Source organism: Cydia pomonella, chromosome 10, assembly GCF_033807575.1.
Source record: "Cydia pomonella isolate Wapato2018A chromosome 10, ilCydPomo1, whole genome shotgun sequence".
NCBI classification, from domain to species: domain Eukaryota; kingdom Metazoa; phylum Arthropoda; class Insecta; order Lepidoptera; family Tortricidae; genus Cydia; species Cydia pomonella.
In genome coordinates this window covers 4,046,717-4,060,099 of record NC_084712.1, presented here as the reverse complement: position 1 = coordinate 4,060,099, position 13,383 = coordinate 4,046,717, and the positions used below count along the sequence as shown (strand labels likewise).

At 40.9% G+C, this 13,383-nt stretch overlaps 2 protein-coding genes across 2 annotated transcripts in view; both read left to right on the top strand.

Annotated features, from left to right (window-relative positions):
* LOC133521857 (protein tweety) overlaps positions 1-5,115 on the top strand; it is a 136,471-nt gene extending 131,356 nt beyond the window's left edge. The window contains exons 8-15 of the mRNA XM_061856958.1: positions 94-222; positions 316-453; positions 1,015-1,159; positions 1,548-1,693; positions 2,104-2,201; positions 2,566-2,721; positions 3,421-3,626; positions 4,976-5,115. Of these exons, the coding sequence (XP_061712942.1) occupies positions 94-222; positions 316-453; positions 1,015-1,159; positions 1,548-1,693; positions 2,104-2,201; positions 2,566-2,721; positions 3,421-3,586 (978 nt within the window). The 3' untranslated portion in view covers positions 3,587-3,626; positions 4,976-5,115. The remainder of the gene's footprint in view (positions 1-93; positions 223-315; positions 454-1,014; positions 1,160-1,547; positions 1,694-2,103; positions 2,202-2,565; positions 2,722-3,420; positions 3,627-4,975) is intronic.
* On the top strand, positions 4,454-12,284 carry LOC133521734 (putative uncharacterized protein DDB_G0294196). The gene is made up of 3 exons (XM_061856801.1): positions 4,454-4,508; positions 4,976-5,396; positions 5,967-12,284. The coding sequence occupies exons 1-3, from the start codon at positions 4,454-4,456 to the stop codon at positions 6,088-6,090; spliced, it is 600 nt and encodes a 199-aa protein (XP_061712785.1). The 3' UTR covers positions 6,091-12,284.
* Positions 12,285-13,383: the final 1,099 nt, after the last annotated feature.

Sequence of the window (13,383 nt, the reverse complement as noted above, 5' to 3'; positions counted from 1 at the left end):
AGGCTACAACGTTACACAAAACAAGTTAGCTGATAATGTTAGAAGTCCGCGCCATCGTGCTAAAGTTCTTAAACAAGATCTTTTATATTGCAGCGCGCATGGGTGTGGGAGGCGGCGCGCTGGGCCGGCGGCATGGCGGGCTGGTGCTGCGGCGGCGCCGTGTGTGTCGCGCTCCTCGCGGCCGCTGCACGACGCTCGCGGCGCGCTCTGTTGCTGCTTTGCGTAAGTATACCGGTGTGCCGGCGGGGAAAAGACACACTTTATCTTTCTTTTATTTATTGTAAGCTTGACAGGTGACGTTATACTTGTTTTCAGGTGGGAGCCCTGGGCGCGCTCGTGGCATGCTGGCTGGCCGGCGCGCTGCTGACGGCGGGCGCGGTGGCGGCGGCCGACGCCTGCCAGGACCCCGCCGCGGCGCTCGCCAACTACGCGCCGCACAGGCTGCCGCTGGACGTGAGTGTACTGATGTAACGTGCAGGAGGTACTTTAGTGTGCTGGCTGTTCGGCGGCTGACGCCAGGACCCGTCGTTGCGAACTACGCCCCGCACAGTAGACGTGAGTGTACTGTAGGACATGTAGTGGACACTCTAGTGTGTTTTAAAAGTTATCGACATATGGTGTCACACTATCGCTTGCGTCCAACCCAACCGTTTTCAAGAAGGGATTTAGTCAAGAAGGAGGCTCTGACTAAACGCTGACTAAACGGTATCGGTTGAACCCTTTACAGTATTGTTATGCATGGAAGCTAGCCACTGGCTGCCAACGTATAACGCCATAACACCTTTAGACAGACAAATTATTGTGATGACCTGATTAGAATCACGCTAGTTTACACAAGTCGAATTTTAGATTTATACCTGTCTGAAATAAATAGCTGAAAAACAACATATTATAGGACATAAAAGAACATACAAAGTGGACAAGATGAACAAAAAAGTGGACTTATACAAATGCGAAACGAAGCAATTTCATTGAAGTAGATAAGTTATTAATCCATTCGTTTGCTTATTCCAGATGGTGCACTACTACTTGTCGTGCAAGGTGTCCCGCGAGAACATCCTCACCGCCGAGCTGCGCAACGCTCAGCGCGCCGTGGTGGCGGTCCGCCAGGCTCTGGCCATCTTGTCGCGAGGCGCGCCGCAACTTTTCAACGATCCGGGTTAGTGTAAAGAAGTAATTCCATCACTTTAACCCTCTTAAGTTTTTAAATATCGATTAATCCTGTACCTTAAAGACTTTTTAGGGTTTCTCTATCCGCTAAATAGTGAATAAATTCAAGGACCTAAATCTGAGTTACATTTCTTATTAGGCTCTAAAAAAGATGCACCATGAATTTTTGACTAATGAGTTGGAACCGGGTATACTCAGATCGGGTAGGTAGTTATCTCTAGAATCCCGGTTAGTTTCTGAGGGAGAAAGGTGCAACAAATGTGATAGTACGACGGTACATTTAAATTATTCGTAAGCTTCTCAATGGTTCGAGTGAATAGGTAGTTGTCACCGCAGTCATTCTGATGAAAACTTAATCATTCCAATGAATATTGCAGCGCTGCAACCGGCACTGGGCGCGCTGGGCGCCGGCACGGGCGAGGCGGAGCGCGCGCTGGTGTCGCTGAGCGGCGCGCTGGAGTGCCGCATGGCGCGCGCCTACTTCGTGGCCGGCGCGCGGGCCGCCTGCGACGCGGGCCTGCAGGTAACTAGGATGATTTTATTTGATTTGGCGAATGCGACTGCCAGCGGTCACTGACGTCAGCCGTGCAGAGCGAAACCGATCGATATTACGACTTTTCTGATAGCCCGCGCCTCATGCTTATTCCAACTGTTTAGTTTTGCATTGAACGCGCGATAGTGGTGGGTGCGATCGGCGCACACGGAGTAGACGAGCAAAGTTAAACGTCAGAGGCGTAGCAATAAATCTACCTTGATTGTCGCGCTGTGCTGGGTTCATAGAAATAATTATTGTGTTTCTTCGTACGCTCGAGCTCAGTCGAATCAATCCCTAGACACATCTTCACTTTCACATTAAAGAAGATGGTGTACGGTTCTTCATACGGACGGCCCTGTTTATCCTTTTATATATTACATATAAACGTTTTCTTCCAGGCGTTGTCGCTGCAGCTGCTGGCGGCCATCGCGGCCGGTTTCCTTTTTACGGCCATCGTTCTCGTCGACTCGCACGCCTGGATCTATATAAACACCAAGTACGAAGTGTTTTCTCACCATTCGTTAGCCTGAAAAGCACGAGATATGAAAAGCTATAGCTAAGCTAAGCTTTATATATATATGTCACAATTGTATACTTTTTCTCGGAGTCAATCGAGATAGTCAAACGAAGTGCAGTTTGAACGTCTACACGCTCGATGATGTGTTTTATTCTATAGTTTATTGTCTTCTCCGCCGCGATATGTGATTAGTCAAAATCATTATAGTTCACTACAATGTTGTATAGTGAATTCATTCAATTTGAGTCATGAGTTTCATAACAAAAAGTTTTAAATCTGTTTTAAATCAACAGTGATGAATAGAAAAAAAACACATGTACTACTTGTACATTTGTGGTTCCAGACGAGCTGGAACTGGCGAGGAGCAGGCTCCATTCCTGTCGAGCGGCGGCAGCAGCGCCTGCAGCCGCACGCTGCCGCGCCCCGCGCCCTTCCCCAACGGCAAGCCGCCCAGCTACAGCGCCGCCGTGCAGCTCTGTGACCTGGACCAGCGACCCAGGTATCTTAACTACCTATCTTTTTCTAATTGTTTTTATTAGAAAGAGACATTTCCAGGACCGGCCACCTAGCAGTCTTGCATTCCGCTCTGTGCCTGTAGTAACGCTCTATCCCCGTGCCCTTCCCCGACAAGCCATGCGCAGCGACCCAGATAAGTCATCTCCACAACGAACTAGAATAAAAGTGTTTTAACATTGTCCGATCCGAAATCACATGCAGGATCCTACATCCACAATGTCGGCCCGTGGGGTGTACTAGTGACGCGTCGCGCTTGCTTCAGCGGTCACACATTACAGCATATATATACGCACATAAAAAAAAATATCGGTCGGATAGCTCACATCTCTGTAATTATCGGAAGTACCAATCCGATATCGAATATCGGATGGCGCCTATGGCAAATAAATAAAAACACATATTTTATACATTCTACTTCCATCTAATAACCGATATAGGTTCGGGTAATGTGAAAACACAAACTATAGAAGTGTAACTAGACCTATAGCCAGCTATTGTACCGCTGAACTTGTACACCACGCAGTTTGATAATGTCAAATATTGTAATTCCGCACAACAGGTTTGACATAAGGAATTTTATCCAACCAAAACTTTTTTAAATGTTTGTTCTACGTGAATAACATTCTCTATTCAATGTTCATATTTATTATAATTTATTAATATATATTTAAATCATCAACAGCAGATCGCGCATGTCCGGCAGCGCGACGCTCGGGCGCGGCGCCAGCAGCTCCATGGGCGTGGACTCACTCGGCGGCTCACATACTCTGGGGCGGGCGCCGCACAACGGCAAATACGCCACCCTCAGCAAGCAGTGCAAGACGCTGGAGAGCAACGACTTCTACTGAGATAGGCCCGGCGGCGCGCTCAACACCGAACTTAACAAGGGTGAGTTATAACCTTATCAACTCTAACCGTGGAATTGAAGCAGATATGAATGGCGACACTCTCGCTTTATTTTCAATAACGAATTTAACAAGGGTGAGTAAATTATTAACTCTAATCCGGGAATTGCAGTAGACTTTAATGGTGATACTCTTGCTTTATTTTGAGGTTAGCATACTAACGTGAAAATTACAGGTAAAAGTATCAAAACTTATTGTGGTGTAGTTTGGTTGATATTAGTACAACGGCAAATACGCCACTTTGCAAGCAGTGCAAGACGCTGGAGAGCAAAGACTTCTACTGATATAGTCCTGGCGGCGCGCTCAACACCGAACTTAACAAAAGGGTGAGCCTTATTGTAGTGTAGTAAGAATGACAACGGCAAATAGGTCACCCTCAGCTATCAGTGCAAGATGCTGGAGAGCAATTACTTCTACTGAGATAGTCCCGGCGGCGCGCTCAACACCGAACTTAACAAAAGGGTGAGCCTTATTGTAGTGTAGTAAGAATGACAACGGCAAATAGGTCACCCTCAGCTATCAGTGCAAGATGCTGGAGAGCAATTACTTCTACTGAGATAGTTCCGGCGGCGCGCTCAACACCGAACTTAACAAAGGTGAGCCTTATTGTAGTGTAGTAAGATTGACAACGGCAAATACGTCACCCTCAGCTATCAGTGCAAGACGCTGGAGAGCAATGACTTCTACTGAGATAGTTCCGGCGGCGCGCTCAACACTGAACTTAACAAAGGTGAGCCTTCTTGTAGTGTAGTAAGATTAACAACGGCAAATACGCCATCTTCAGCTAGCAGTGCAAGACGCTGGATAGCAATGACTTCTACTGAGATAATCCGGGCGGCGTGCTCAACACCAAACTTAACAAAGGGCAAGCCTTATTGTGGTGTAGTAACGATGACAACGGCAAATACGCCACCCTTAGCAAGCGCAAGACGCTGAAGAGCTTCTCGACTTCCACTGAGATAGGCCCGGCAGCGCGTTCAACACCGAACCTAACAGGCGTGAGTTACAATCTTATTAACTCTAACCGTGGAATTGAAGTAGTCTTTAATGGCGACACTCTTGCTTTATCTTAAGGTTAGAAAACTAGTTAATTCCGTAAGCTATTCCAAATGCAATTAATCGGGTGTTGCATACTAAGGTTTATAATACAATAAGGTTAATATACATAAGGGCAGAAACTCCACTCTGATCGAGAAGCTATCGAAGTATCTTACAACTCTAAACTTGAATTCAAATGTGCTTTAGTGCGTTTTGTTTACTTTACTATACTTAATGTAAAGTATAATTCTTGTCGCAAAAGACAGTCGGTTAACTTTCGAGTAATATTTGCAGGTCAGGCAAGCCGCACCGCCCTGAACCGCTTCGACCCTAAGTACGCCTCGTTCGGGCCGCGCGCGCCGCGCCTGCGCCCCGCCGCGCCCGCGCCGCCGCTCGCCACCTTCACCCCGCACCCCCAGCACCCCCAGCACCCCCAGCACCCCCAGCACCCCCAGCACCCCCAGCACCCCCAGCACCCCCAGCACCCCCAGCACCACAACCCGCACCCGCCCCGCCCGCAGCTGCCCCGCGAGCTCCCGAGGGAGCCGAGAGAGCAAAGGGAGCAGCGCGAGCCGAGGGAGCAAAGGGAGCAAAGAGAGCAAAGGGAGCCGAGAGAGCTGCCGCGGGAGCCGAGGGAGCAGGATAAATATGCTACGGTGCGGCCGCCGAGACGGACGGAACCGCAGCCGCTGTCGGCCGCCGCGCTCGAGTATAGGTAAGGACAAATAAATAAGCATACAGCATCATGTAATTTAAAAGAAATAATGCCGTCCTTTCAAACAATTTTCATTGTCTAATGCGGCTGCCCACTTTTTGCATATATGATCCTGACCTGCTGACAATGGGAACAACCGTGAGGTACACGCTTTTAAATAAAAAAATCCAAATCAGCCCAGCCGTCTTCAAGACATCGGGTAACATTTCTACATAAAAAAATATAGAAAAAAATCCCAATGAATTGAGAACGTCCTCTATCGAAATATTGAAGTAGTTGAAAATATGTTGTACTGCAGTCCTCAAAATTTTTGTTTTTTTATTTTTTTTATTAGAAGCATCCAAACAACACGACAACAAACCTCTGGGTTGGAAGGTCAGATGGCAGTCGCTTTCGTAAAAACTAGTGCCTACGCCAAAAAAAATTCAAAAAAAAAACTTGGGATTAGTTTTCAAGCGGACCCCAGGCTCCCATGGGCCGTGGCAAAAGTGCCGGGACAACGCGAGGAAGAAGAAGAGAAGCATCCAAAGAACACGTTAAAATAACACATAACATAACTGCTTCTCGCAGATCGCTCCAGCGGCCGCGGCGCCAGCAGCCGGCGCCCAACACGGGCACCACGCACCGCCGCCGCCCCGAGCGCCCGCAGCAGCAGCACGACCACCGCGACCTCTACGCCGTCACCGAGCTCTAAACTCTATCCTTAACCTGTAAGGTGCAAATTTAAATACGGCGCAAACGGCGCTTACGACCTTCTTACTTTATGGAGCGTTGCCATCGCGACTTATTGGACTCTTTAGCTTTATCCTCAAGGCGCAAGGCGCAAGGTGCCGCCGCCTACATGCTGTCATTGAACTTTAAACCCTATCCTTTGCCTCCCAAGGTGCGATCTCCGGCGCGACACGAACGACGAATACCACCTCACAGTGCAGTGATTCGAATTTCGATTTTAAAATTCGAACGTCTCCAATCGAGAAGTGTTGAAAGTGCTAAGAGTGAAAACGGTTGGTACTAAGTTATTAAAAGACTTTGAAACGACCCCGTGTTTTTAGAGTAAATACGGTAGTCGAAGCGATACTTAATGAATTTTCGAAATAAATGTGACATTTTTATCTAACTGTTCGTAAACGGTCAGTATTCTTTTCGTCACGTTTGTGGCGTCCGAAAGTTTTTAGCTAAATTTTAAAAACGTTTAGTAGAGTGATTAATTATAAAGGATATCTTATTAGAACCATAGTGAAGCGGTTTTTCTTGCCATAAGCATGCAATAATTGTAATTTGTGTTGTTGAAAATGGAGACTATTAAGTAAGAATGCTCAAATCACAAGGAATAATAAATGTACTTGGTCTAATGTGTGTTTCAGAACGGCGTTAATTTATTCAAACATTAGTTAAGAGATTTTTTAATAGCACAAATATTTAACAAAATTTTGATGCGGGTTTTACCACTTTGGAAAAGGCCTATTGTTTTTACTAGTTTTTCATAAATTAGAATGATTTTTGGTAAAAATGTGACCTTACTTTTTCTCGTATCATTTGATCATGTCCACATGAAGGCTGTGCCAGTAAAGTTTAACGACCAATAACATAATTTTTTGAAAACTTTCTTATTAAAAAATAAAGTAAAAATACAAAAATTTCTCAAGAGTCCTCTCTTGTCTGACTGTGTGTTTTTGAATCGGTTTTCGCTCAATAGACGTAAGTAACTCTGGTTAAGACAACGGATATTGAAACTTATCTGTTGGTATTTAGACGCTTTTTAGCGGAAGTGCTAGAAAGATGCCAAATAGTAGGGAGTTACACTTGGCAAGTCATAGTGGCTGAAATCGGAATATTTTTTTTCGAATTTCAAATGTAAACGCAACGGTATAACAACAAATGTATTCATTGCAAAAAGTATGAGTTTAGACCTTGTGTCATTTGAAATTCGTCTGGAAATTCCGAAGCAGCATTAGCAAGGCTTGAAGCCTGTAGAAACCTGTCTTAACGTGTACATATATAACTGTAATATATGACTCGAAGTTACTGTAGTGTGTGTGAACGTTTTATTGACTTGTATATTTGAACGGATAACCTAGAACCTCTTATGATGCTCCGTGATCCATCAGCTAGGTTTTCCAAGCTTTTATCTTGTTGCAAAAGGAACCTTGCTGTAAGCAAAATAATGTTCAAAGTCGAATGCGTAAGAGATTGGAAAATTTAGATGATCAAAGTCAGCTCAATACGGACTGGAAACGTAGCAAACCTTTTGTAAATAGATGTAGTCTTCTTAATCTTAAATAGCGTAGACTTTTTAATTTAATGTTTAATCGAACTTAATGAACATTCCATCTCGAGGGTATTGGAATTTCAACTTTGAACTTCTGTAAATAAGGTTCAAATGAACTGTTATGTGACAAAGTAGGATTGGATGATATTTAAGATAATTAACGTACTGCTATCGCTGTAACACCACAATTATATTAATAATAATATTAAAGAAATGTGATCATGAAAGGTTAGAACAATTTTGACGATCATTTTTGATTAGTCTTAATTTGTAAGTGTTTAAGTTATTTTTCATTTCTAATAATTATCTGGTGACTAAGCGCTTGGAAGTTTCGCGTTTAGTCACTCTTGGTGCATTTCTCTTTACTATGAAGTAAAGGAGGAAAACATAATACTTACTAATAGTAAATAAATTAACCTAACTTATTTTAGATAAGTACAAGGTAAAAAAACAAGATGGCGCAGGAGAGCTGTCAAAAGCATGTTTTGTATAATTTATATCTGTAACGCCAATTTCCTGGTCACTTTTCTAATGTATAAAATAGTCTTACTATACTCTGGCAAACCCACTTTGTCAGTAAAAAAGGCGGAAAATTCATATTTTCTATGGAAATTCCCGCCGCTTTTTTCTACTGACGAAAATGGCCTGCAAAACTATAGCTATTATTAAAGCGTAGTTTTAAGTGAACAGGTACCATTTACAGAGCGGAAATGTTTTGTACTTCAGTATTACTAGAGAATTTTGTGAGACTTTACAACGAGTTTAGTACATTTTTTAAGACCTTTTTTTTCATAAGTTTCACGGTACCGCAAGCAGTGTATTCGCCAAAGATAATGCATAATTTAATTTAATTAGTGCTAAGTATTAAGGTTAGGCTTAAAATATAGGATTGAGGACGGTCATATTGCATTTTTTCAGATTAAACTAAAAAAAAACCACCGCATTATGAAGCACATAAATAGAGAGGTCACCATACATAGCTAAACTTTTTCAAGTAAAACGCTACACCGCTAGGCATCTTATATCATTTTATACTATAACAGCCAATGTTTACCAATACATATTACTCATTTTTGTAGATATTTTTAATTTACATGGATCCAATTGAAATAAACGGTCCCGCTCCCATACCAAATTAATGCGATGATATGCCTATGGAAGGTTTATTTCAGGCAACTAGTGGCCCTTAGATTAAATAGACACAGACATAGACATCATTTATTGGTAATAAGGTAGACAGATCGCAATTTTCAAACTTATTTCTACACAACTTATATTCATTATGTTTATATCAATTTAATATATCACTATTCTTTGTAATCGATAAATTAGTTAACGTCCTGGGTTTCAATATCCTAATACTAGTACAAATTACCTGCAATGAAATTTAAATATTAATTAAATATAACAGAGTTGCTTTTGTTTGGTTTCGTTCGATTTTCAAACAAAACAAATTCAACTCTATTTTCTGATACCATTGATTCAAATTCGATTGCCAATCTTGTACGGTGGGCCTCTAGAGGTAATAACTATCAAAGCTTTGTTTGACGAGCCAATTTTTTTGCCCTGTTTTAAAGGAACTAAGCGTGCTTGTGGTAGAGACTGGCAGCTTGTTGTATACTACCGGACTAAACATAAATATCTCAAAACAAGCATATACTGAGTATTGTATTGTATTTTATGTAATTATTATAAAAAATACATCTTAAAACTAAAAACGATGCATTACGTAACTCCGCAGTGTCGCCGGCCGCGATACCGCCGGAACTTGACACCCTTCGGTTAAAAAGAAATAATTAAAATTCGCATTGTGTCGAGACTCCAACTGCGTGATTTTCAGGACGTATCCGGATAGGTCCTACCAGTAAAGTCCGGACTTTACTGGTACAATATGATATCATCGACCTCCGTAAGGTAGTGTAACCGGGACATATACAGCAGCGTGGTTGGTGCAGACCTATGTGTGGTGACTGCTATTATTTTATATGCTTTGAAATGAGGTGTTTTCTGTTTAATTTGATGCGCTATGACCGTCTTTGACATGTTTCAGACATGGATTATGTGCGGTTTGTTTCAAAAATACAATCCTGCTAGGAATTGTCTATGCTTTTCTTTACCTTTTGTTAATATTGAACTGGCTGTTTTTTTTTAAATTTATTTTTTCTATGGCAGGTATGTAATTTTGGAACAAGCTGTATTCTTGTTAAAATTCTAAGATTATGTCGACAGTCGTAGGCATGGGGTTAACATTATATTATTTATGAGTTAAATTCCTTATTTATTAAGAAATGTAATTTAATTCATTATCTGAACTAATCTTCATATCTATATCTTTACGACCATGTTGCTCTGTTCGTTAAATGGCTTATAGTATTTTTCACATGGTTTGGGTACGGTGAGTGATTTACGGCAAAGATAATTTGAAATAGAGGTGTATTGTCAAAGAAAACTTTGTAGCCATGTACATTTATTGCCATCTTTCGACACATGATTACAACTTCAAGAACTTAATTTGACTTTGATCCTTATTTTTTCACTGATATGTGTTAAAGTTGTTAAATATCAAAAAGTGGCGCCATCTTACCGGGCGCCATCGCTTGAAACGATGTCGCCATACCTTTGGCCTTTGATTCTATTTCAAATTCTCTTTGGGTACGATGCGTTTTAAGGTTATAAATTGTATGGAGATGACAGCTGTCCTCAAGGTGTATGAAATATACTATACTTATCATGTATACACTGGATGTACTCTCAGGAACTACTATCGCGTCAGTCAGCGAATGAGTGAGTGGTTATACTAGTGTATACTGTTGGGTGATGAATGATGAATCACCCAGACGAAGTGATCAGAACTAACTTTTTTACGCTAATCGCTCTTTCGATACAAGAATTAATTTAAAGCGTAACGAGCTTGTTACCTGTATCTTCTTTGTCTAAAAAAATTGTTAACTGAATTTCCTATGAATTTTACAGTTTTTTAAACAATAGTCAGCAACTGAATGCCAAGAAGACTAGGCTTTCCTTAAAATTTCTGATCAATTATATTGTTCCTGACAACATTTAGTAATCACCCAATTTAGAGGTGTGTTGGAATATATATTTTCATGAAATGAATCCGGGTGATATATTATATATCAAAAAACTATCATTTAGTTATAAAATCTGTTTATATATAATAAGTTGTAGCCATAATTTTGTGTACGACCTGAATGGACAATCGAGCGAGGCGTGCAGCGGCGCTTTGAAACAAATGAAAACGTATACAAACGGTACAGTGCGCGCTACCGCTTGGCACCACGCTGCCCGCCCCGACGCACGCTCTGCTGGACGCTCGCCACCCATGCCGTACACTATCGGATCGACTGCCGAGCATAATCTGAGCATTCTGGTTCTGAATGCAATAAATTATCTATCTGATAAGTTACACCGTTTCCATGTAATTACTGCACAATATTTATCACAGTAACTATCTAATAAATAGTTGTAATATTTGTTACTAGCACAGAGTTGAAAGACAGGCAGGCGAGGGTCGATGAGGCAAAACTGGGATTTAACAACACGCCGATTTACGTGCGATACATACACACCGCTTGACTCCTTGAGTTGCGTAGATATGTAGCCTCGCTCGGCATTTTCTGTCGCATACATATGTACCTATAAAACGGAGTGTCAGAGGAATTGTTCAGATAATTTGTCGCTTATTTGAATTATTTCTACCACTAACCACTTAGATGGTTACCAGTCTTCAATTTGTGTTTTTTCAGAAACTTCCTGTCGAGAAATTGTAGTGTCTGAGTATGTGTGCGTGCGAAACCGGCTTGTCATGAAGTTAAAGTTTGTCTACGGCGACCAGTTTGTCTCTCTGTCAACTCTGTGATTACTAGATTACTTTTCTAATTTGAAATTATATTACTATTTTATTTCCTCTGTAGAGACATTGAAACTATAATAGTTACCATAGTACATTTTATTTTGCATTATACATAATTAAAAAACGACACTGCCGATGTCTATAAAATTGAGTGCCATATTTTTGTTGATTCTTTGAAAATCTCAAGTTTTGATTGTGCATATAATTTATGAATGAAAATTAATCTGATTTTAGTGTTGGTTATTTCTTTTTTAGTTTCCGCTTAGAGGCGTTGGTTTGCTTTTTCATGTCAATTATGGTGCGCTCGATACTCTATAAACTATGTATTTATTCTACGCATTGTAATGTATTAGATGCAATTATATATTTTTTAAATTTATTATCTACGAGTACATCCAAAAAAGAAACCCAAAATAATCATAAAATAGGTGAGCTAAAACAAAAAAAGCTGGGTTTTTGTCACCTTTCAGAAATAACACAAAAAGGGATATTTTTTTCGCTTTTGACATTTTGACTAAGGTTGAAACGTCGAAATAAGCGGAATACAATACAGGAATGGAATACAATATGGAAAATGAACTCTAAAAGCCAAAACAATAAGGTCTTTTATCTAATACATTATAGTGGGTAGGTTTTTGTAAGTAAGTCTCATTTCGTGATGTAACGGCGTGTATAACGAGGATAAGTGGTTGAATAGATCAAGTGTATGAGTTTACAAAGAATTATAATAAATGGATAAAAATATAAACTGGTTTTAATCACAAAAAGTATTCTAAGTATTTTATTTATTTTAGTCTTTATTGCACATAGGAAAACACACTTTACAAAAGGCGAACTTAATGCCATTCTGAAAGGCATTCCCTAACAGTCAACCTTTAGGCAAAAAGTGGTATAGATGATGCAATTAGGTACCTTTAGAAACACAATACAATCATAAGAAATACATAAAATCAATATATATATCGTAGTACTGTTCATACTGTACATAGTGCTCACCTAAGGATTTTTTAAAACCTGCAAACCTGTTCGGACACTGTTTAATTTTGACAGAGAGACTATTCCAAAGGCGAGCTGCCTGAATAGAGAAAGAATCGGACATGTAACCAGTTCGGTGGTAAGTATCTATAATATGTACCTAGTTGATAGATTCGATCAACCCTATATTTCATAGATTCGATCCTCGCAGATATATAAATATATTAGGACGTAAACCTTTAAAAGATTGCATACTCGTATACTTGAGAGGGTTTGCCTCCTACTGCCGTGACCCGGATGGTTCAGTGGTTAGGGCGTCTGCATCGAATGCAGATGTTAGTTTGGTCCCAGAGGTTTTGGTCACTTTTTTTTCATATGACATTTATTTCAGTTAATAAAATGAGTAATACCGATAACTGAGTTAATGAAATGAGTAATGTGAGGATCTGCTTTCCTATTACTTTGAAAAATACATTTAAGTGCTTTTTATGTTAGCTTCCCATATATCTACCTCCGAAATGGCTAGCGGTACGATTCATTTTCCAACTAATACGATGTTTCGCGAGCTCGTCGCTGAAAGTTTTATAGTAATCGATTGTAAAAGATCGTGAAGCTGCTTAACATTTTGCAGATACAAAATTTGTCCCGTTATCAGAGTAAACAAGCAAGTAGCAAGCGTCTATGAGACATGCAGAGCTTAGATTTGAGGCCAATTATATAATTATGTACGGCTTTCGTTACGAGGCAAATAAAAAGCATATACGCCTTGACCACTATATATAGGCCTTGACGCTGCGTACGCCACGTTTTCTGTAAGGAGTAACATACAGAGGTCCAGCAAAGTCTATACCCGTACGCATAATTTCGGCAAG

Excerpts from the sequence above, each read along its gene's own strand:
- LOC133521734 (XM_061856801.1), top strand. The coding sequence starts at position 4,454 with ATGACTTCTACTGAGATAATCCGGGCGGCGTGCTCAACACCAAACTTA. Across the intron at positions 4,509-4,975 it reads AACACCAAACTTAACAAAGG|GTCAGGCAAGCCGCACCGCC; the intron begins GCAAGCCTTATT and ends TAATATTTGCAG. Across the intron at positions 5,397-5,966 it reads GCCGCCGCGCTCGAGTATAG|ATCGCTCCAGCGGCCGCGGC; the intron begins GTAAGGACAAAT and ends TGCTTCTCGCAG.